This window comes from Salmo salar, chromosome 12 (assembly GCF_965601325.2).
Source record: "Salmo salar chromosome 12, fSalSal1, whole genome shotgun sequence".
Classification (NCBI taxonomy): Eukaryota; Metazoa; Chordata; class Actinopteri; order Salmoniformes; family Salmonidae; genus Salmo; species Salmo salar.
In genome coordinates, this window is record NC_138302.1 from 63,293,194 (window position 1) to 63,318,723 (window position 25,530).

Genomic DNA, 25,530 nt, shown 5'->3' on the forward strand with positions numbered 1-25,530 from the left:
AATATAGAGGCCTGTAGGACATTTTTTACCCAACATGTACTTTACTTGCAGAACAAGGTTGGATGGAAACCTGGCTAGTGTGAGCTATTTATACCAGGGTATGGTTTGGTGCAGTGTTAAAACGCTTTGACTTTTGGGGGTGAAGTAAGGGAACGAGTACATATGCAGCTGTGGGAAGAGTGGAAGTGACCTTGTACGGGTCGGAAAAGAAGGGGTGACTAGCCACTCCATGCTCAAAGACAGACAAATGAGAACCTTAAAAATGAATTTTTACACTCAGCGGTTCTCCCAGTAGGCTACAAATAGAAGGCCAATGGAACACATGTCATAGTGTGGGATTATGAAATTCTTGGCAAATGCTGTCAATCTGAGTACACTCAAAAAGGAAGTGACATCACATCGGTCTTTCAAGCGGTGTGGTCACACTGGGACAAAGGGATTAAGAGAGGCGGAGGCCAAATTTGTGTTTGCACTAAGCACACCGATCGTTTCTCCGAGAACACTTGGTCAAAACTCCCAGCAGTCCCTCCTATGGCTGCATATCAATTAGCTTTTACCACATCTTTAAGCTTATTTGCCTCTTTTATCTTAGTGGGACATTTATTCTATTATCAGCTCTGCTTTAGTTTCCGAGTCTCTCAACAATATTATGTAGTCCCTAAAAGAGGATGTCAAGGACATTGTTTTGACCACATCTCCTTTACTAAATGTGCAATACTAAGGTGTTCTCAGTTGGCCTATACTACAGGGAAATAAAGTTTTATGTTGCATTTAGAAATAGAATGCATAGAACCATGCACAGTTAACTGCAAGGCTACAGACTGTTCATGGGTGATGGTTGAACAAAATAGTGGGGTGGTAAAAAGAGAGGAACTAAGACCATGAAAAGCACATTTCTTGTGGTTTGACGAAATCAATGTCCTTTATCCAATTTGGCAACTGCGACACTGCTTGTTATGTTTCCGTCCATGACCAGGCATGTTTTACCACAGACACATGGCTCACTGCAAATATTACGGTTGTAAAGTTTCATATAATCCGCTGTTTCTGTGTATTATGTTTTATAAACACAAAGTAGCCTATATCATTTTCTAATGGTGTTCCAATATACAATTATAAAAAGCACTATATGGCCACTGGATTCCATTTCAAGTCTTGTTTTATCAAGCTTTTTATCACAATGTGCATTGGCCCATGAATGCATTTCCTGTATTGCAGTCCAAATGTCTTGTATGTTTACAAATTAAGTTCCTTTCTTATTGAATCCTTTACTTGTTGTTTGTATTTTCTATTCATGTGTAGTTTGATAATAAATCATTATTTAACGTGACAACAGAAAACAATGTAAGATGAAATAGAAACACGTGGCGCTGTACAAAATATTTATTCTTTAAAAGAATAGAATTCATTCAAAAAATACATACTTTCTTATCTTAACTATTTGATGAAAATATGATAAAGCATAAGCATTACCACTCAGGAACGTACGCTTTCCCCATATTTTTTTTTGCCATTTTAGAACATAATATGATGCAGCAAACCCTGTTTGGAAGTGCAAATCACAAAACTAGTGCAAACTTACATTAGCAGAAGCATGCTGAAATAACACACTTTGTGCCAAGACTCTGCTGAAAAACTACTTTTATATCAAAGACACAGTTGCTTTCAGAAAAAAAAGACCTAAATGTTCAAGATAAATTGTGACATCAAGGAGCATTATAGATAAGACACATAACCGTTCATCAACATAACAGGTAGTATTGCACGTTTAGAAACCTCCCGAGTAAAGTACACACAGTGCCTTCAGAAAGTATTCATACACATTGACTTTTTACACATTTTGTTGCGTTACAGCCTGAATTTAAAATGGATTAAATTGAGATTGTGTCACTGATCTACACACAATACCCCATAATGTCAATTTGGAATTATGTTTTTAGACATTTTTACAAATGAATTAAAAATGAAAAGCTGAAATGTCGAGTCAATAATTACTCAACCCTTTCGTTATGGCAAGCCTAAATAAGTTCAGGACTAAAAATGTGCTTAACAAGTCAGATAATAAGTTGCATGGACTCACTCTGTTTGCAATAATAGTGTTCAACATGATTTTTAAAATGACTACCCCATCTCTGTACCCCACACATACAATTATCTGTAAGGTTGCTCAGTCAAGCAATTCATTTGAAGCACAGATTCAACCACAAAGACCAGGGAGGTTTTCCAATGGTACGCAAAGGGCACCTGTTGGTAGATGGGTAAAAAAGCAGACATTGAATATCCCTTTGAGCATGGTGCAGTTATTACACTTTGGATGGTGTATCAATACACCCAGTCACTACAAAAAAGTACAGTCGCCCTTCCTAAGGAAAGTAAGGAAACCGCTCAGGGATTTCACCATGAGGCCATTGGTGATTTTAAAACAGTGACAGAGTTTAATGGCTGTAATAGGAGATAACTGAGGATGGATCAACAACATTGTAGTTACTCCACAATACTAACATAAATGACAAAGTGGAAAGAAGGTAGCCTGTACAGAACAAACTAGGGAGTTTTTGGGGGATATAAAATAAACGGAATAGAGCTAAGCACAGGCAAAATCCTCCAGGAAAACCTGGTTCAGTCTGCTTTCCAACAGACACTGGGAGACAAATTCACCTTTCAGCAGGACAATTACCTAAAACACAAGGCCAAATATACATGGGAGTTGCTTACCAAAATAACATTGAATGTTCCTGAGTGGCTTTGTTACAGTTTTGACTTAAATCGTCTTGAAAGTCTATGGCAAGACTTAAAAATGACTGTACAGCAATGATCAACAACCAACTTGACAGAGCTTGAAGAATTTTTAAAAAGAATAATGTGCAAATATTGTACAATCCAGGTGTGCAAATCTCTTAGAGGCTTACCCAGAAACTCACAGCTGTAATTGCTGCCAAAGGTGATTCTAACATGTATTGACTCAGGGGGTTGAATACTTACATAAATTAGATATTTTAGTGTTTTATTTTCTAGTAATACAATGTTATTCTTTCCCACTTTGACAGAGTATTTTGTGTAGATCGTTAACATAAATTACAATTAAATCCATTCCACTTTGTAACAACAAAATGTGGAAAAAGTCAAGGTGTGTGAATACTTTCTGAAGACTATCTCCCGCAGAAACAGAAATTCAGGCAATAGAAACAGAATAGAAAACACAAATCACAAGTATCAAAGTTAGGAATTATTTCAGTGTGCTGCTTTCGAACTTGACATCCATTTAACCCCTACTACTAAGAGCTGCATTCTGACTTGAGATACACAACGTCTAACACACAAAACCTAGTGTTGAAGGCATTGTAAGATTTGCCCCCAAGTTCATTACAAACGCAGTATCTGTTGAAAATGTTCAAAAAGGTGAGGATTGGAAAACAGATCAATTCCATTTGACCTCGCTACTGTCAAACATGGACAGGAATGTTGATAAAGGATGCGTCCCAAATTACACCCTATTCCCTTTATATTGCCCTGGTCAAAAGCAATGCACTAAAAAGGGAATAAGGTGCCTTTGGGACTATGCAAAAATCTCCTAAGAAGATTAATAGGTAGCAATGTTTATGTAACTCTTTCCAAGTCAAAAGATTATCCTCAGATTTTGTGTTAATGGTTATGGGTAGAGAGAAGAAAAACAAAGGATACATTGTCCAGCAATGCCAGATACAAAATAACATGTAAGGTCTACCAATTCAGTAGTTTCACTGCAACTGTGCAAACACGACCTGACAAGTAGCATGCAGTACTGTTACTGTACATATACATTATTATCAGGTATCCTTAAAGTTTTACTATTAAATGGAATGTCGTTACTTTTTCAATCATGCTAGTATTGTACTAAAGCTTGATTAAATTCAGTAAATGTATTACATCTTTCAGGTTAATCTTCCATATTCATAAAATGCATTAAGGTGAGCCAGGAAAGGCACCAAGTCCTTCTTGTAGATCAAATTAAATGTCCCTGTGAAGGCCAGTAAGGCAGTGAAAACATTATGGTTTTATACCCATAAATGGAATTATTCAAATATATAGCAGCTAGCTCCTTGGCTGCCTGCTATTGTGATTACAATCTTGCCAGCGTCTAAACTTATAAGAGCATAAAAACAACTAGAATCGTCTTAATCTAAGAATCACATAGTTTGCCTATTTAGAATGCAAGAGGTCTGACATATCTGATTGTTCAGTGTACGCAAACAGTCCTGTGTGATTATCAGTCACTAAGAAACAGAGGGAGGTCATTTGCCTTTTGTGCCGAACAGCAGGGAAAAAACAACAACAAAAGGAACACGTAAGTGCAACCTTGCAAGTCGTGCCAAACATGCTGAGGGAGAGAGATTGGCTTTAGAGTAGTCTGTAGACATGACTGGAATTCCACCCTGCCTGGTAGCATTAAGACAACTCCCAATATTGACTCTACCCTTCTATAGGTGTAAATTGAGAGTACAGGTCCAAGAACATAAGACGTAATGAAAAAATGGATGCAGGTAAGCCGCTTCGGATAAAAGCATCTGCTAAATGGCATATACAAGAGGCAGACGGAGCGAGAGCAGTGATCTCAGAGAAGATTTGATCCTTCGTAGCACAACAGTTCTGCAGCTCTTACGACAGAATGCAAGATTCATTGGGGTTTTTGATGCTCTTGGGTTCGTTGCCATTCGACGGATCTCCCTCATCATCTACTGGGGAGCCTTCATCATGGGGCAGCTTTGGCCCGTCACCCTCTTCCAGCTCAGGCATGTCAGCGCAGGCGTCTTCGTAGGCGCTGATGCTGTCTGTGTCATTGTTCCTGTCGGGGGAGAGGTCACGCCCGTTCTCCTCCTGATTGCTCCCGGGGGTCTGGCTACCCAGTGCCAACGGCCCAAAGGTCTTGTTGACTATCTTTGTGAACTTGGTGAAGCTGTCCTGTGCCCCATCTGCTACGTCCTCAGAGGACACCAGCCGGGCAACGTGGAGAGGAGAGGGCCGGGTCGGACTGTCAGACGGCTGCTCCCCCCTCCCCTTTTTGAAGAAGGAAGCGAGCAGCCCCCCAGTGCTGGTCTCAGATGATAGCCCGTTGTTGGGCCCGGGGCTCTCACTGTCCAATCGGATAATAGAGAGAGGCGCATCTTGCCGAGAATTGTCGTCATCCCTTGGTGCATCCCTGATTTGTTCCTGTGCTTCCTTTTTGATTTTCATCTCTTGGGCTTGTTGTCTAGCCATCTCATCTTCCCTCTCCTGCTCCTTGACAAGTGTGTACACTGGGACTGCTGATATGGTGTTCCTCTCCTGTGGAACAGTATGATATAACAGCTATATTAATAATGTTCACATCAGGGTTGTGTCCCAAATGGCACCCTATTCCCTATATGGTGTACTACTTTTGTCCTGGCTCTGGTCAAAAGTAGTGCAATATATAGGGAATAGGGTGCCATTTGGGACACAGAACTGTATAGACCTAAGTACAGCAGGGAAACAGGAAGAACATTTACATTTTGATTTTCATACTGTACAACCGGATATAAAATGTCAAGGCTAGAGGTGGGTGATATGAAAACCAGATTCAACAAGTACAGTCATATAATGCTGCTACTATTACAAATATGAGTCCAAATCTCTGTCAAATTCATTGCACAGCCTCGTCTCTGGTACATCTTGTGCTACACTGTATCAATACATTCATAGCTTTATTTGCATGGCTTGAGGCATTGGCTGGGAAAGTAGCCAGGCCAATTGTCATGTTACCGTTTCCTGATTGCAATAAGAAACAGGCAGCATCTACATGTCTGTCAGTAATTGGACAGGGGACGGGGCATCCTACTGCAGAGTAGAGGTCGACCGATTATGATTTTTCAACGCCGATACCGATTATTGGAGGACCAAAAAAAGGCGATACCGATTAATCGGCTGTTTTTTCCCCATTTTTTTCTCATTTACATTTTTTTTGTAATAATGACAATTACAACAATACTGAATGAACATTTATTTTAACTTAATATAATACATAAAATCAATTTAGCCTAAAAAATGAAACATGTTCAATTTGGTTTAAATAATGCAAAAACAAAGTGTTGGAGAAGAAAGTAAAAGTGCAATATGTGCCATGTAAAAAAGCTAACGTTTAAGTTCCTTGCTCAGAACATGAGAACATATGAAAGCTGGTGGTTCCTTTTAACATGAGTCTTCAATATTCCCAGGGAAGATGTTTTAGGTTGTAGATATTATAGGAATTATAGGACTATTTCTCTCTATACGATTTGTATTTCATATACTTTTGACTATTGGATGTTCTTATAGGCATTTTAGTCTTGCCAGTGTAACAGTATAGCTTCCATCCCTCTCCTCGCTCCTACCTGGGCTCGAACCAGGAACACATCGTCAACAGCCACCCTCGAAGCAGCGTTACCCATGCAGAGGAAGGGAAAAAACTACTCCAAGTCTCAGAGCGAGTGACGTTTGAAACGCTATTAGCGCGCACTCGGCTAACTAGCTAGCCATTTCACATCGGTTACACCAGCCTAATCTCGGGAGTTGACAGGCTTGAAGTGATAAACAGCGCAATGCTTGAAGCATTGCGAAGAGCTGCTGGCAAAACGCACGAAAGTGCTATTTTGAATGAATGCTTACGAGCCTGCTGCTGCCTACCACCGCTCAGTCAGACTGCTCTATCAAATCATAGACTTAATTATAACATAATAACACACAGAAATACGAGCCTTAGGTCATTAATATGGTCGAATCCGGAAACCATCACTTCGAAAACGAAACGTTATTCCTGTTACATTGCACAATCTTCAATGTTATGTTATAATTACGTAAAATTCTGGCAAATTAGTTCGCAACGAGCCAGGCGACCCAAACTGTTGCATATACACTGACTCTGCGTGCAATGAACGCAAAATGACACAATTTCACCTGGTTAATATTGCCTGCTAACCTGGATTTCTTTTAGCTAAATATGCAGGTTTAAAAATATATACTTGTGTATTGATTTTAAGAAAGGCATTGATGTTTATGGTTGGAGCAACGTGTACCTAAGCGATTATATGCAACGCAGGACAGGCTAGATAAACTAGTAATATCATCAACCATGTGTAGTTAACTAGTGATTATGATTGATTGATTTTTATAAGATAAGTTTAATGCTAGCTAGCAACTTACCTTAGCTTCTTACTGCATTCGTGTAACCTCGTGGAGTGCAATGTAAAGCAGGTGGTTAGAGCGTTGGACTAGTTAACCGTAAGGTTGCAAGATTGAATCCCTGAGCTGACAAGGTAAAAATCTGTCGTTCTGCCCCTGAACAAGGCAGTTAACCCACCGTTCCTAGGCCGTCATTGAAAATAAGAATGTGTTCTTAACTGACTTGCCTAGTTTTTTTTTTTTTTTTTATATCTGCGTCCAAAAATACCGATTTCCGATTGTTATGAAAACTTGAAATCGGCCCTAATTAATCGGCCATTCCGATTAATCGGTCGACCTCTACTGCAGAGCAAGCACTGGGTACAAGGCCATTTGACGGGACACACACAACCTTCGGTCACACTGGACTTACCCAACCACAAGTCCATGCTGATGATCAGATGACCACATTATTACAACCAAGGTCTCTCAGTCAATGCAAAAATGTTTTTGTTTGAAAATCTACTGAGGTTTCTTAAACTGAGGACGATATAGAGGCAGCTAGGATATATTGTTGAGCACTTCTTAGGGCTTTAAATTGCAAACAGGCAACTCCCTTCTAATCTGCCTCAAGCCTCAGTAGCAGATAACCAGATAAATGGACTGGGATAGGGATGCGGGTTGAACCCGGAGGGAAATTTGTCCATCTTATATTGTGCGGTGTGCTGCTCTCTTTAGATTAGAGTACAAAATGTACTCCACAGGACTTTAGTCAACACGTAGCAAGTACAACTTTATCAAACATCTCATTTTATAGGCTTTGGGCCAGAACAAATATCTGTCAATCATTTAAATTGCCCTACTTTAGGAATGGTAATGCGCGCACACACACACACACACACACACACACTGAGAGTGAGAATAACAGGTATGGTGGGAGGTTGTCCCCCAGGCTGGAGTTTCCCAGCAGCTGAAACACTTCATTCTGTAAAGTTCAGCAAAGCACAGTTGAGCTGAAAGAACAAGAGAACACTCCCCTGACAAACGAAAGAGTTACGCAACTAACCAGAGCTGGCATGCAGCAACAAGCCGTTAGTCACTCTTTATGCCCAAAACCAGGAAGCCTGCTGTAATTGTGTCTCTCTCTCTATGATTATGTAAGCCCATCCTGCTCATCCCCCATTACCTCTTTTAGCCTCTCCACCTCCTGCATCAGAGAGCTGACAATGTCCTCCAACTTCCTCTTAGCCTCTCTCTCGCGCTCCAACTCCTACAAGTGCAGAGAGACACGTTAGCAGCGTCAGTCCATTTATGACCCTTTAGATCAATTCAGCGGAGGGTAGTGAAGTGTTTTAGAGCAGTGGTTCTTAAACGGTGGGTTGGGACCCACAGTTGGGTCACAGGAAATTGGACATTCCTACTGGAGCATTGCGTTGCTCCACGTGGACCTTTTTACATGTACAGTGCCTTCGGAAAGTATTCAGACCCCTTGACTTTTTCCACACTTTGTTATGTTGTTACAGCCTTATTCTAAAATGTATTAAATAAATACAAACCCTAGGCAATCTACACACAATACCCCATAATGACAAAGCAAAAACAGGTTTTTCAAAATTGTTGCAAATGAATTACAAATAAAAAACAGAAATACCTTATATACATAAGTATTCAGACCCTTTGCTATGAGACTCGAAATTGAGTTGAGGTGCATTCTGTATCCATTGATCATCCTTGAGATGGTTCTACAACTTGATTGGAGTCCACCCGTGGTAAATTCAATAGATTGGCCATGATTTGGAAAGGCACAGACCTGTATATATTAGGTCCCACAGTTGACAGTGCTTGTCAGAGAAAAAAAACAAGCCATGAGGTCGAAGGAATTGTTCCGTAGAGCTCCGAGACAGGATTGTGTCGAGGCACAGATCTGCGGAAGGGTACCAAAAAATGTTTGCCGCTTTGAAGGTCACCAAGAACACAGTGGCCTCTATCATTCTTAAATAGAAGAAGTTTGGAACCACCAAGACTCTTCCTAGAGCTGGCCGCCCGGCCAAACTGAGCAATCGGGGGAGAAGGGTCTTGGTCAGGGAGGTAACCAAGAACCTGATGGTCATTCTGACAGAGCTCTAGAGTTCCTCTGTGGAGATGGGAGAACCTTCCAGAAGAACAACCATTTTTGAAGCACTCCACCAATCAGGCCTTTATGGTAGAGTGGCCAGACGGAAGCCACTCCTCAGTAAAAGGCACATGACAGCCTGCTTGGAGTTTGCCAAAGGCACCTAAAGACTCTGACCATGAGAAACAAGATTATCTGGTCTGATGAAACCAAGATTGAACTCTTTGGCCTGAATGCCAAGCATCACGTCTGGAGGAACCCTGGCACCATCCATACGGTGAAGCATGGTGGTGGCAGCATCATGCTGCGGGAATGTTTTTCAGCGGCAGGGACTGGGAGACTAGTCAGGATCGAGGGAGACCCCGGACTCGAACCAGATCGAACATCTCTGGAGAGACCTAAAAATAGCTGTGCAGCAACACTCCTCATCCAACCTGACAGAGCTTATGAGGATCTGCAGAGAAGAATGGGAGAAACTCCTCAAATACAGGTGTGCCAAGCTTGTAACATCATACCCAAGAAGACTTTAGCCTGTAATCGCCGCCAAAAGGTGCTTCAACAAAGTACTGACTAAAGGGTCTGAATACTTAAACTACCATTAAAAAGTTTGGGGTCAGTTAGAAATACCTTGTTTTTGAAAGAAAAGCACATTTTTTGTTCATTAAAATAACATGAAATTCATCTGAAATACAGTGTAGACATTGGTAATGTTAGAAATGACCATTGTAGCTGGAAATGGCTGATTTTTTATGGAATATCTACATAGGCATATAGAGGCCCATTATCAGCAAGTCTATTCCATGCGACAAATTGCCAGGAAACTGAAGATCTTTTTAGCTTTTCTTTCAAAAACAAGGACATTTCTATGTGACCCCAAACTTTTGAATGGTAGTGTACATAAATGTGATGTTTCATTTTTTTGTTTTTTATAAAATGTGCAAAAATGTATTTAAAAAAAAACTGTTTTTCCTTGTCATTATGGAGTATTGTGTAGATTGATGAGGGGGAAAACTATTTTATACATTTTTTGAATATGGTTGTAACGTAACAAAATGTGGAAAAATACAAGGGGTCTGAATACTTTCCGAAGGCACTGTATTTTATATGTACATTCCATTTTGGCAATTTATCCAGAGAAACTTACAGTCAGTGCATTCCGCTAAAGGTTGGTAAGACAACCACATATCACAGTTATTGCAAGGGAAAACATTCCTCAATAAATTTGTCTATCAGCTATTTTTAGAGCGATGACCCCACCCTTAAGCCTCTCAGAATGTGGCTTTAGCTGATTCATGGCTAGAAAGGAGTGAGTGTGTCCCAAATGGCACCCTATTCACTATATTGTGCACTCTCACTATAGGCACTGGTCAAAAGTAGTAAATGTAGGGAACAGTGTGCCATTTGGGAAGCATCTAGTGTGTATGACTAGGTGTACCATGGTGGCGTGGCTGGCCTCTCTCTGGGCCTCGGCCAGCATCTCCTCGGCCCCCTCCAGGGTGTCCTGCAAAATGTCCACCTGGAACAACAGAGTCTCCCGCTGCAGCTCCAGCCCACGCAGCTCCTGCAACACATCGTCGTAGCTCGCCTGCAGGTCATTCTGCATGAGAGATGTATTCATTAGTCATATCAGTGGGCAGCTTGGGCAATGTATACACAGGCATATCAGCTTCATATGGCCAAGAGGAAAATCATCTGTCCCAAAAGGCATCCTATTCCCTTTATAGTGTACTACCTTTGACAAAAGTGAATAGGGTACCATTTGGATCTCAGACAAACAATATACATTAGGCATGACAGTGTGCAGCTTCATCTAATCACACTAGCAACAACGGTGCTTTAATTAACATGTGATTTGTTCGTCAGCTGTTGGATAATGATGTCATTGTTTTGATAGCTACTTCTGGCCCATGGTCGTCCTTATCTGCGTCATACCAGGGTTTGTGTCTTCTTTATATGGCAGAGTTACTGGCATTACAACACATAATAGAAATGGAGCAAAGTTATTTCTAATATATTTCTGGGTTATTTGGCGTTAGCTTCATAAAGAGTGTGCACCCTTTGAATATGCAGCACAGGCTGTGAGAATGTCTAATTTGACATCCAGTAGAACTGGTTATACTGCTAAAATATGAAAAAAAGTTATCCTGCAAAACATCATTAAAACAGCTTGTGCAGATAATCACCATCTCAGGGAGTTCCATCAGTTCCTGATCTTCCTCAGACTGCTGAAATGACCAAGACAAAGGTAAAGGTCAACAAGACTCATCAACAAGTTATATATGAGAAGTTTGAGCATACTCAGTACATTTAATAACAGTGATAGAATCAGAAGTAATTATGTTTAAATGACAGACCATAGTAGGCCAGCGTCCGAAATGGCACCCTATTCCCTATATAGTGCACAACTTTTGACCAGAGCCCTATGGGGAATAGGGTGGCATTTGGGCCGCAAACCTAATTATGCCAGTAGCTTCAGGCCATTTCCATGTAAAAGGATCCATGAGCACCAACATGTGAAGTTCATAGGAGCACATCAAATTTGGTGTCAAATGAAAGCTACCCAGTGTTCTAAGGCACTGCATCTCGGTGCAAGAGACATCACTACATTCACTGGTTCGATTCCAGGCTGTATCACATCCGGCCGAGTCCCATAGGATGGCGCACAATTGGCCCAGCGTCGTCCAGGTTTGGCCGGGGTAGGCCGTCATTGTAAATAAGAATTTGTTCTTAACCGACTTGCCTAGTTAAAGAAAAGGTTACATTTAAAAAATGTTAATTCAATTCTCCAGGCACCACTAGTCTCCTGTTAATGTCACCTCTCCGGGCTCTTACTGACACCTACCCATGAGGCCACTCTCTTTCCATTTACGAACTCACCCAATGAGCACCGACCGACACCGGTCCATGGAAGTTGAGAAGTAGTAGTAACCAATCACCAGATTGGCAATGCAAATAGTCTGGGCAGCCACTTGATTAGCTTATTGCTTGGGGGAAGAAAATGTTAAGAAGCCTCTTGGACCTAGACTTGGCTTCGGTACCGCTTGCCATGCAGTAGCAGAGCGAACAGTCTATAACTAGGGTGGCTAGAGTCTTTGACAATATTTAGGGCCTTCCTCTGACATTGCCTGGTATAGAGGTCCTGGATGGCAGGAAGCTTGGCCCCAGTGATGTACTGGGCCGTACGCACTACCCTCTGTAGTGCCTTACGGTCTGAGGCCGAGCAGTTGCCATACCAGGCAATGATGCAACCAGTTAGGATGCTCTCGATGGTGCAGCTGTAGAACTGTTTGAGGATCTGAGAACCCATGCCAAATCAGTCAATTGAAATAAATTCATTAGGCCCTAATGTAATGGATTTCACATGACTGAGAATACAGATATGCATCAGTTGGTCACAGAAAGCTTTAAAAAAAGGTAGGGGCATGGATCAGAAAATCACTCAGTATCTAGTGTGACCACCATTTGCCTCATGCAGCACAACACATCTCCTTCGCATAAAGTTGATCAGGCTGTTGATTGTGGAATGTTGTCCCACTCCTCTTCAAGGGCTGTGCGAAGTTGCCGGATATTTGTGGGAACTGGTTCACGCTGTCGTACACGTCGATCCAGAGCATCCCAAACATGCTCAATGGGTGACATGTCTGGTGAGTATGCAGGCCATGGAAGAACTGGGACATGTACAGATCCTTGCGACATCAAATCAAAGTTTATTTGTCACGTGCTCCGAATACAACAGGTATACAGTGAAATGGGGCTGTACATGATCATGCTGAAACATGAGGTGATGATGGGTGATGAATGGCATGACAATGGACCTCAGGATCTTGTCACGGTATTACCATCGACAAAATACAATTGTGTTTGTTGTCGGTAGCTTATGCCTGCCCATACCATAACCACATCTTCACCATGGGGCACTCTGTTCAACATTGACATGAGAAAACCACTCGCCTACACAACGCTATGCACGTGGTCTGCGGTTGTGAGGCTGGTTGGACGTACTGACAAATTGTCTAAAACAACGTTGGAGGGGGCTTATGGTTGAGAAATGAACATTCAATTATCTAGCAAGGTTGATCAACAACTTTGATGGGCATTCCTTCTGTCAGTATGCCAATTGCACGCTCCCTCAAAACTTGAGACATCTGTGGCATTGTGTTGTGTGACAAAACTGTACATTTTAGAGTGGCCTTCTATTATCCCCAGCACAAGGTGCACCTGTGTAATGATCATGCTATTAAATCAGCTTCTTGATATGCCACACCTGTCTGGTGGATGGATTATCTTGGCAAAGGAGAAATGCTCACTAACAGGGATGTAAACGAATTTGTGCACACAATTTTAGAAAAATAAGCTTTTCAGCTCATGAAACATGGGACCAACACATTACATGTTGCATTTATATTTTTGTTCAGTGTACTCCTTGTGTATAGAGTTGTACGGGTTGTTTAAGTTTGCAATCAATGGTTTTTGTTTGGCATACATCTAAATGTGAAAACTTGAGTCTCTGCATCATTCTGTTAGCATGGAATTGCCCTTCATCCATTACACTTATTATACCTGACTCCCACTTCTCCTCTTGAGGGTCCCCCCTCTGCTGTCACTGTGCGTCAGACGCCTGGTCGAACTCTCCGTCTGACAAAGGAACAAAAATACATCTCAGGCAGCCATAATAGAGTGGCGAGGAGAAGCGCCGACGACCCTTCGTGCCAGGAAGTAAAATAGTCAATCATTGTAGCCATTGGCGCTCTGTAGAGTTGCTATTTTCTCGTGTCAGTTAAATTGTGACATTCCTGCATTACTCATTATACTAATAATGTCTGATTTAATGACCAAATACGGTAGTCAGTTTAAAAAGGTTAAGGGTACAAGACTGTGTGCATATCTGGCTGTGTTGGCAAAATCACTAGATATCCAGTCGAGCCAAGCGGGGAAAGGATGCCTGTTGTCACAGTTCCAAGACCAGTCAGAAACGTCCGGAAACGTACGCCAATTGATCTCAAAACTGAACTTCGATCCGCGTTAACTAGCAGATATCCTTCGCCACCGTCGTCATATGACAGATATCTCGAACCAATCATGACTATTCAACAAAATAAAACGATAAATCATTTTCGCGTTTCTTAGTAACACGATTGTATAACTAGCAACGTTGTTTAGACGTTGAGGGTGCAGTATTTATTAAGTTTGGAAATAAGGACAAACTAGCATAGTTCAGCTAGCCAGCTTGTTTAGCCAGGGAAAACGAGCTCCGCCCTAGTACGCAGCTGGGCGCACTAGGCTAATTTAGGAGACTTTATGCACTGATATCAGGAGCTCCAGTCTGAAACGAATGAATCATATTTAAGGAGCGTGAATCGATATTATAGAGTGGTGAAGAGGAGTCTAACGAGTCTGGACGCAATTTCACCATACATTTTCTTTATTCAGGGTTCACTCAAATCGTTTCAATATTGACAGTTACAGCTGATTTCGGAATTGTATGTTTACAAAAGCGTGTGGGAATAACTGTTTGCACCTTTGTACATTGTTCCACATCCAATAGTCAGCTTGTATATGTTAAGATGGTTTAGCAGGTCCATCAATAAAATCTATACCATCCCCAAGCCTTTTAAACAAAGTGAAGAGCAAGCTATATGATGCCGGATGTTTATTTTACAGATAGTGATGCTCAATTGAATGAGTGTCCTGCTATTGAAAATTAGCCTACATGTTATCACATACTTACATATATTTAGGGTTAATGCTAGATAATGATGCGGGAGGATTGTTTTACAGATGGATTCATAAATGATGCTCTATCAAATGAGTGGGCTATTGCTACTGTTTAATAGCCTAGGCTACATGTCAACACATCATTTACATTCATAGAGCATATGGATAGAAACATGGATTTTAGGCAAACCTCTAGGTCCAGTTCTTATGGACTGTAGGTCTACCAATAAGAAAATAATTAAATAAACGTATGATGAACTACTGATGACTGAATTCTAACTAGATTGGTCATACAATGTGTCATCCCTATTCTATGCACACCGTAAGGAAGCAGCCATACTTGTTTTTGTTTTTTTACTTGTGCCCTAATGGGATAGACACTAGACAGAGATCAGGAGAATATGCTATTTTTCTCTGGCATTTAAGTAGCAAGCTAAACATAAGGCTATTCAGATGTGCATAGTTTGGTTACAATCAGGGCCGGACCACCGCATTTAGAGTCCCGGTGCACCGACCTAGTCCGCATTTATCAATGTGCCATAAAGTAGCCTGATTTCAGATGAGTCCATGTAGACTAAACGGGATTGAGGGAAAGTATTATTCTTGAAAACCATATTTATCGTTTATAAAACGTTTTAATTGAACTATTATATTTATCGGACAATCCACAATAATCACATTATGTGTGTACGTAACCGTATTCAATGTAACACTACATGCTACAGTAACACTGGGATGAGAGTGAAAATGAGCAGTAGGGTGCACAGTAGGGTTAAAAACCACAAAGTAAACAAACGCCTAAAAATATAAACAGGCAGTGGCTTACTGTAAGAGGATGAATCTTCTCGACTGTAACCACTAGTAATGTTGCCAAGGCTAAGCTTCAATTGGCTAAACTTCAATGTTAGTAGGATATGCTACAATCTCAAATTACTCAATAAAAATAGATAATTGAGAAAATAGACTGTATGCCTCATGTAAATGTCGCATTAAACAAAGACGACGTGATTTCTCGACGCTCACCTCCTTGATAATGTTGCGAAGTGACTCATCCTCGCTCACTCCCCGAGAAAGCGTCCTTTTCCTCGGTGACCCAGCTCTTTCCAATGTCCCGGAATGCATTTTTCTAGTAGCCTACGATACGCAAAAAAAATATTAATACTGTTCTTAACAACTAGATTAAATGAGTGCAGACTGCGAAAGTTATCTTGACTCAGAAAACGTTCGGGAGGCAACCCTAAAGGCAACACAGAGACAAACAGGTTCCGCCCACGTTACAGGGAGCCAGTTCATTCTGTCGCGATATCTTCATCCACACCACACAAAACATGACTCGGGTGTGTGCAGTCAAAAAGCAAGCCGATATCTACCGCTCAACTTGAAAATGTAACAGTAACCTAATCAAAACAGTTCTGTAGTAATGAGGTTTGTGCAGTAGGCCTAATACATTATCACAGCATATTGGCTATATGCCTGCCGTGCCAATATTCTTCTCCTCAGACCATATTATAAAATCAAACTTTATTTGTCACATGCGCCGAATACAAGTGTAGACCTTACCGTGAAATGCTTACTTACAAGCCCTTAACCAACAGTGCAGTTCAAGAAAGAGTTTATAAAATATTTACAAAGTGAAGTAAAAATGTATAAAAAGTAACACAATAAAATAACAATAACGAAGCTATATGCAGGGGGTACCGGTTCCCGAGTCAATGTGTGAGGGTACAGGTTAGTCGAGGTCATTTGTACATGTAGGTAGGGGTGAAGTGATTATGCATAGATAATAAACAGCGAGTATGAAGTGTGTTGGAGTCGTGTTTGGCCACGCTCGTTGGTGAACAGGGAGTAGAGAAGGGGACTAAGTACACACCCCTGCCGGGCCCCAGTGTTGAGGATCAGCGTGGCAGACGTGTTGTTGCCTACCCTTACCACCTGGGGGCAGCCCGACAGGATGTCCAGGATCCAGTTGCAGAGGGAGGTGTTTAGTCCCAGAATCCTTAGCTTAGTGATGAGCTTCGTGGGCACTATGGTGTTGAACACTGAGCTGTAGTCAATGAACAGCATTCTCACATAGGAACACCTATGTCAATACTCAAGCTTTGATAACAAAATAGACAAGTTGGTGTAACAATTGCGAGGCACAGCTGAGCATAAATATAAATAATTAACTTTATTTTCTTTTTTTTACTGGACTGATGGTACTTGCATCATGGACTGATGGTCATGGTGCTTTCAAGACAGCTGGGAAGGGGTTCAAATCATGACGTCAGTGAACTTCAGGTCGGAAAGTCGGAGCTCTCGAAAGATGCCCGAATTTCCGAGTATAGTTCAAAACTATTATTCCCAGTAGGATCTCGTTTTTTTCAGAGTTCGCAGTTGTCTTGAACGCACTGAAATCAGAAGTCGGAGATTTCCCAGTTCCCAGTTGTTTGAACACCGCATTAGTCTCAGCAGAGGGAGGGACACAGTCCAGAGAGAGGGGACACAGTCTCCACCTGATGGCGAAACTCGCACAGCATCTGCCTCAGGCACAAATTCATGTTGTTCCTATGACCAGAAAAAAGTGAAATACTCCTCGAAATTAAAATAGACACGACGAGCTGCTAATACTATCGATACACTTGGCTACTCATTCATTGCAGTTGCAGCGCCAGTGGAATTAGAGAGAAGCGCGTTTCATGTTTTGTAATAGTGTTGAATAAAAAGTGTTGACAGTGCTGAATAAAATATAGACATGAACTCACTCATAAGAAAAGCAGCTCTTTGCTGTATTCTTTGACAGCCTCTCTCTGGTCATGGTTTAAAATAATTATGAAATCTCAAGTAGGCCAGTATTAAACTTTGCTGGGGCCGTGGTCGTGCAAGATGGCACACTCGATTTAACCACAGATCTCCCGGTCCATCAGGTAGGTGGAGTTTTTGTTCTCCAGACAAATGATATGGTTCAAAATGGGAACATTTTGCCTACCTGGTGACCGCTGGCGTAGAAAAGCTGAGGCTAGGGTGTAAAACAAATAGGCCTAAGACTTCATAGGGTCACAAGACAACTAAAGGAACACACACAGACATGGGTAATTCCATCCTACATCCCATCAGTTCTGCCTACTCTCAGTAAAGCCTACAGCTTCATATTTTCTATGAATGTGCTCACAGTCCTGACACCTTTCGAAAGCACTAAAATAAGATTCAGTCATAATTCGTTTATTGCCTATGCTCTGCTATGACATGTTCGGCAAAGGCTAAGCACATTGCAGCTGTTGCATCTCTCATTGACATTAGTGTAGCCTAGTGATTGAGGGGGAACAGACAAAACAGGAGTTAGGCCTAGGCCTACTGTGGTTGCAGGGAGAGTGCATCTGTTCAACTGTTATGGTCCATTCATACTTCTTGTGGCCAAGTTACTCAACTCCACGTACAAGTACAAGGGAATTGAGCGGCGACAAGTATGGGCGGACTGGAGCTCCGATTCGCTGTCATTCGATACTTGTCAAATTGTAAAATCTTAAACCCTTACCGTGTACCAATGTTTGTCCTGTGTAAAGTCGGGCCTGTCTTTGTTTGCTGAAATCCATACTTTATAATAAAACTTTCATCAAATACAGCCATCGACCGTTTCTTCATTTCAGTTGCTCTAAAATGGGATTACCCTAGATTCAATTGGAACATGCACATTCGTGCTGAGTTGGCATCTAGAAACAAGGAAAGGGTCTGTGGTTTCAAAGTTTGACATAATGTACATACTACAGTGGCCCACAGACTCCTAACCTACTTTCACATGCAAACCAATAAACACATTTTGACATTACCAAATACCATTTTGAGAAAAGAAATGGGCCGCAAGATACAGAAATGACCATGTATTTACTAAGAAGGTACATGGTAAAATGGTAATTACACAGTATTAACCTATCAACTACTTGTTGATATCTTTAGGATTCATTAAACAAGCTCCACTAGGCACCATTACATACCAAGTAGCTATTGTGTAGAATTCTTTAAAGTGTCAGAAATCCTAAATTCTAATGGAGACTACTGGTAGATGTGCTCTACCAAGGACAAGTTTGCATATGGAATATTACTAACTTCTAAATCTACCTTGTTTAACTGAAACTGCAATTGTATATTCAGCCAGTAGGTGACAGTAGTAAGCTAGTTCTGCGGTACACTACATGGTATGCTACTCAACTGATGGACAGTCAATACCATAATTGGAACAATACTTACCATTAGGAATTAGCCAGAGATAATCTCAAAATAAGTAATTACATTGATTCAGAATATTTAGCATGTAATAGCTGGAAGTATTTATGGAAGGCAGAGGTAATGAACCTCATTTACAAGTGCATTGTAGTTGGCTTCACATACGTAGAGGCCTCAATAAAGTATTAATTATCAATTGTGTATTCCAGGTTTGAGTAACAATAGAACTTTAATGTTCATTGAGGAGATGAGGACTTTAGAAATAATAAAAGGGATTCATTTAAAATAATGATGGCTAGAGTATATGGATTGATTGGTTGATTGGTTGACTAATTGATCCATGTGGTTAGTTTATTGGTTAATTGCTTCATTGCTATTTTGGAATATTGTTTAGAAAGACAAAACATTACCAACAGGCATTTGTCACTCAAATTGAGCTACTGTATTGAAATCTAACAGTTGTTACTAATGCACTGACCATGCATATAATGGTTGAAACAATCATAGATTGTCATATTGAACAAATATGGTAAGGTATGAGAGCAAATCTTTATAATTGTAAATCAGTGATAGAACAGAAATTGCCTGACCAACATTGATAATTTCACAAGAGATTTTCCCCAGGTTATTAAAAAAAACTAAGAGCATATTACTCCCTTATGCCTTTATGTAATAGAATACTTTGTTAACAGATTATTTAAAGCTTCAAATCATGTTTAGAAAAAGTTGTGTTGCCCTCATGGAATGTAAATCCTTGAGCGCTATGGATATATAGATATATTTAAATCAAGTGTTAGGTACAATTGAAAATGTCATGGGACGCATTTGCGCCATTGTTTTCTTTGTTGGCATATCCCACTCTTTTATGGAATGCATGGTTTTATCATCAGGGCCTAGATGTTTGACAGTCTATATTACAATTTATGCTGCATTTGCACATCTCGATGTAAAATCATTGCATTAAAAGTCTTGAGGTAGTCTAACACAAAATGAGTGTCACTATTGTCAACGTAATACTTCTTAAATTACAAAGATGCTATCTATCCCACTGCCATTTAGGACAACCTGTCACTCATGAGTCAAGTCTGGAAGTTTCACAATTCTATGGGGGCAGGCCACGTTCAACGTATCATTTTATGCATACATTTGACTCATTTTACAAATAATGTTACTGAACAAAAATATAAAACGCAATATGCAACAATATCAACAATTTTACAGTTACAGTTCATACAAGGAAATCAGTCAATTGAAATAAATTCATTAGGCCCTAATCTATCGATTTCAAATGACTGAGCAGGGGCGCAGCCATGTGTGGGCCTGGGAGGGCATAGGCCCACCCACTTGGGAGCCAGGACCAGCCAATCAGAATAACTTTTTTTCCCACAAAAGGGCTTTATTACAGAGAGAAATACTCCTCAGTTTCATCAGCTTACTGGATGGCTGTTCTCAGAAGATTGGGCAGGTGAAGAAGCCGCATGTGGAGGTCCTGGGCTGGCGTGGATACACATGGTCTGCGGTTGTGAGGCCGGTTGGACATACTGCCAAATTCTCTAAAACAATGTTGGAGGTGACTTATGTAGAGAAATTAACATTCAATTCTCTTGCAACAGCTCTGGTGGACATTCCTGCAGTCAGCATCCCAATTGCATGCTCCCTCAAAACTTGAGACATATGTGGCATTGTGCTGTGTAACAAAACTGCACATTTTAGAGTGGCCTTTTATTGTCCCCAACACAAGGTGCACCTGTGCAATAATCATGCAGTTTAATCGACTTGTTGATATGCCACACCTGTCAGGTGGATGGATTATCTTGGCAAAGGAGAAATGCTCACTAACAGGTATGTAAAAAAAATCGGCACAAAATTTCAGAGAAATACGTTTTTTGTGCATATGAAACATTTCTGGAATCTTTTATTTCAGCTAATGAAACATGTTGTGTTTATATTTTTGTTCAATATATATAATAGGGACATATTAAACGTGAGAGAAGAGAAGGGGGAGGATAAGTCGTGGTTGAAATTTCTATTCACTGCTTACCAACACTAGTTTCTTAACGTAAAGAAAATAAATCATACCACTAATGACATGTAATGACTTGAAACCTTATCTCAATACAGTAATAAAATGCCAACTGGACAAACTACTCTCCAATCCATTCTCCCTTGCTCCCTCCCTCTAGCTCCCTCTTTTTCTTGACTTGGTGACAGACCTAAAAGCCTTTTGTTGAAATCTTAGCCAATGGAGACGGATTACGACACGGAGGAGCGGAGATATATAACGAGCCCTTTTAGGAGGTACTTGCACACTTTTCAATGACACATCTTAACATTCGCACCTATGGACTTAATTGTTATCAGATAAGGCAACCAAAACTATAGCATGAAAACGGGTTATGCGTCAAATCGATAGATAGGCTAAAGTACAGAGAAAACCCACTAGGACTCACCTTCCTAGGTTTATTGCTGTCCTACAATAAAATCGTTTTAAGAGGCGACTCTATTGGAGTAGTTGCATATCATTGGTACCTTTCCAAGGTAAGGAAACAGGTTGTGACAAGCAACATTTCAGAGAGGGTAGAGAAAGGGATAACGCGAGCAGAAAGTTATATAGCCTGACAAGTCATCATCATGCCGAGGTATAACTTTTTGCTGTGTTTGATGGTTTATATTTGTCTGGGACTGTCCGGGAGTGACGAGCCTAATCTTTTTTTGCCACCAACGAGCGAGACTCCCACGGACGACGGGCTTTCGCTCCTCGATGAAGAAGCGGGCGCTCATGGATGTTCCGCATGCGTTTGGCGAGAGCAAAGTAAAGTCCTGAGGCTGGAGACCATCAAGTCTCAGATCCTGAGCAAGCTGCGGCTCAAGCAGGCTCCTAACATTAGTAGGGAGGTAGTGAACCAGCTGCTCCCCAAGGCACCCCCGCTCCAGCAGCTTCTGGACCATCACGATTTCCAGGGAGACGCGTCCTTTCAGGATGAGTTTATGGAGGAGGACGAATATCACGCCACTACGGAGTCCGTCATCACTATGGCCTCCGAGCGTGAGTAATGCAACTTTGTCCCATAGCTGCTGAAAATGATGAATTACTTTGTAAACCAATAGTAGGTGTGAGCAGCAAGTCGTTGTCAAATGTATGGTGATTGTGGTTATTATTGGCATGCTTGGACAGAGGATATCCTGGACATTTGAACATCAATAGGCCTACTAAAATACATAACCGTTTAAATAGGACAAATTATTTCATTTAACTAGGCAAGTTAAGAGCAACATCTCATTTACAATGACGCCTTAGAAACAGTGGGTTAACTGCCATGTTCAGGGGCAGAACGACAGAATTTTACCTTGTCAGATCGGGGATTCGATCTAGCAACCTTTCGGTTACTGGTTAAACGCTCTAACCACCAGGCTACCTGCCGCCCCAATGATGCAGGGTCAGCTGTTTGCTACGCCTGTCAAAAATATCTGTATGGATTAAGTGTGAACTTGATAAATCACTAAATCAATAACGAGTCTCATCACTCTATGACAGGTCACCAGAGTAATTAACGTTGAGTTGGTCAAGCCAATATTATTATGATTATTATTAGGCTAATATTATTCATATTATTATTATTCATATGACGCATAAATGTAACTCGTTCAGTCTTTCTATGTAGGCCTACATGAAGAGAAGGGATTTTTTGGAGGATGGACTTCTAGGCTACAGCTGTGCTATAGGCTAGAGTGCCAGTACTGACAGCTCGTGCGCGGATTTAGCCTAGGTCATCTATGGGGTGTGCCCGCGGAAGTCTATAGTCTACCCCAAATTATAGCATATTTTCTTAGTTTCGAATCATTTCAAGGCCAGACTTCATGTAACATACTTTTAAATAACTCTGTATCATGTTCTTATACATAGCAGTTCTGAAACCGTTGTTTCAGTTTTTTGCAAATTAGGTCACTGATCATTTGCAATTTCCGGTTGTTCTGTCATGTTTTGTGATTTGACTTTCATTAGCCGCATGACAGACTTTTGAATGCTATGCCAATGTCTGTTTGGAGTGCATAAATCACTAATGATAATTTAGCATTTGGCAGGCAGATGTATTGCGCCGAACCTTTGCACATTATCCCTTATTTTGCATATCTTGCAGTTGTATGGCCAAAATATAGCCTACAATATGACATGGTTTAAATAGCAGAGGGACAGTTTATGCCTAATATGACCTATAAACAAGTATAAAATAACATGTTCAAATGTGGACAGGAAGATTTTGCGTATTATTAATGAGAAAAAAACACCAACATTCCCTAAAATTATAGAGCCCAGCAGCTGTGCTCTATGGTTCTTTATAAGAGGGCTCTACCGGATTCCCTGCTGTTCATCGCAGTGAGAAAAAGTGTGTCCAAAAAAGCTGCTATTGTTTCCCCCATGCAGCAGTCCCCCTCGACCGCACTTGTCTTTTAAATGCGAAGTTTATAGGCACAGCTCGTTTTTTCCCTGTGAGGACACAAAGCGAGAGAAACAGTTGGGGTCGAGGGGAGTGTGTGACCTTTTCGCGGCGAATCGCCGTGGTTCAACAACATTTACACACATAATGTATTCCGCACAAGGGAACGAAAAGCCATGCAAATAATCCGTTTTTTTCCAAGAGGGAACAAAGATAGGTTTGTGTTCCCTTAACTTCTCCTTCGATTGTCATACCAGCCTGGTCTCATAGACTAGACGTAGCATAGTAAATGTAAATCCGGGATGTCCAAATTAGTATGGTAGTTTAGGTTTGGTATGGTTACATAAAACAGTAATGTGTGAATGTGTTCAAATCTCATCATGGACAACTTTAGCTTATTAGCAACTTTGCAACTACTTACTACCTTTTAGCTACTTTGCAACTGCTTAGCACAAAAGCGAACCCTAACCTTAACCCTAACCTTAACCTTAACCCTAACCCCTAGCTTAGCTAACGTTAGCCACAACAAATTGGAATTCGTAACATATCATATATTTAGCAAATTCATAACATATTGTATGAATTGCAATTCATAGCATACAGTGCCTGCAGAAAGCATTCAGACCCCTTGACTTCTTTCACATTATTTTTAAAATTGATTAAATTGACATTTTTTGTCACTGGCTTACACACAATATCCAATAGTGTCAAAGTGGAATTATGTTTTTTGTGATTTTTACAAATGAATACAAAATGTAAAGCTGAAATGTCTTGAGTCGATAAGTATTCAACCCCTTTGTTATGGCAAGCCTAAATATGTGACTTGTTGCGTAAGTTGCATGGACTCACTCTGTGCGCAATAGAATGTTTCAAATTTAAAAAAGTACAGTGAAATGCCTTTCTTGCACACTCAAAACCAACAATGCAATAATCAATAACAATGTATTACTAGAAAAAAGCACACAAGAAATAAGTTTAAGAAATATGGAATACACAATAAAGTAAATAAGTAAACATACTATATACAGGAAAATATTTAAAAAGTCAGTTCCAATACCATATTTACACGCAGGGATACTGGAGTGATGGAGGTAGATATGTACAGGGGTAAGGTGACTAGGCAACAGGATATAAGATAAACAAAGTAACAGCAGGTTACATGTGAGTGGGTGTGCGGGTGTGTAGAGTCAGTATAAATGTATGTACATATTATGTGTGAGTGAGAAAATTATGTGAGTGAGTGTTTGTGTGTGTATTGGGCCCTGTGAGTGTGCATAGAGACTGAAATATTGAAATAAAAGGTTGATAAAGATACAAGGGAAACTCTGTCCATGTAGTTATTTTGTTAGCTATTTATCAGTCGTATTGCTTGGGGATAGGAGCTGTTCAAGAGCCTGTTGGTGTCAGACTTGCACTGGTATCTCTTGCCGTGCGGCAGCAGAGAAAATATAGGGGTCCTGCATGGCAGGGAGCTCGACCCCAGTGATGTACTGGGCTGTCCGCACAACCCTCTGTAGCGATCGAGGGTGGTGCTATTGCCATACCAAGCAGTGATGCATTTTAACATCTTGACCATGTTCTGTTATAATATCCACGCGGCACAGCCAGAAGAGGACTGGCCACCCCTCATAGCCTGGTTCCTCTCTAGGTTTCTTCCTAGGTTTTTGGCCTTTCTAGGGAGTTTTTCCTAGGGAGTTTTTCCTAGCCACCGTGCTTCTTTCACATGCATTGCTTGCTGTTTGGGGTTTTAGGCTGGGTTTCTGTACAGCACTTTGAGATATCAGCTGATGTACGAAGGGCTATATAAATACATTTGATTTGATGCAGCTAGTTAATATGCTCTCAATAGTACAGCTGTAGAACCTTTTCAGGATTTCAGTGCCCATGCCAAACTGTTTCAACCTCCTGAGGGGGAAGAGGCACTGTTGTGTGTGT

General features: G+C 40.9%; 2 protein-coding genes across 4 annotated transcripts in view; one reads left to right on the forward strand and one right to left on the reverse strand.

Annotated features, from left to right (window-relative positions):
• Positions 1-1,368: 1,368 nt before the first annotated feature.
• Positions 1,369-16,266, reverse strand: LOC106565433 (uncharacterized). Of its 2 annotated transcripts, XM_014132569.3 has the most exons (6): positions 15,983-16,266; positions 13,805-13,879; positions 11,428-11,469; positions 10,680-10,841; positions 8,318-8,401; positions 1,369-5,301 (listed from the first exon to the last, which is right to left on the reverse strand). In XM_014132569.3, exons 1-6 carry the CDS (start codon positions 16,079-16,081, stop codon positions 4,636-4,638), a joined length of 1,128 nt encoding a protein of 375 aa, XP_013988044.1. In that variant the 5' UTR covers positions 16,082-16,266; the 3' UTR covers positions 1,369-4,635. The 2 variants fall into 2 exon arrangements, with proteins under 2 accessions (XP_013988044.1, XP_013988045.1); XM_014132570.3 differs by lacking the exon at positions 13,805-13,879 and having other exon boundaries at positions 15,983-16,236.
• A 5,157-nt stretch (positions 16,267-21,423) lies between these two features.
• LOC106565435 (growth/differentiation factor 11) overlaps positions 21,424-25,530 on the forward strand; it is a 54,589-nt gene continuing 50,482 nt past the window's right edge. For both annotated transcript variants that reach the window (XM_014132571.3, XM_014132572.3), the window contains exon 1: positions 21,424-22,205. In XM_014132571.3, coding sequence (XP_013988046.2) covers positions 21,791-22,205 — 415 coding nt within the window. In that variant the 5' untranslated portion in view covers positions 21,424-21,790. The remainder of the gene's footprint in view (positions 22,206-25,530) is intronic.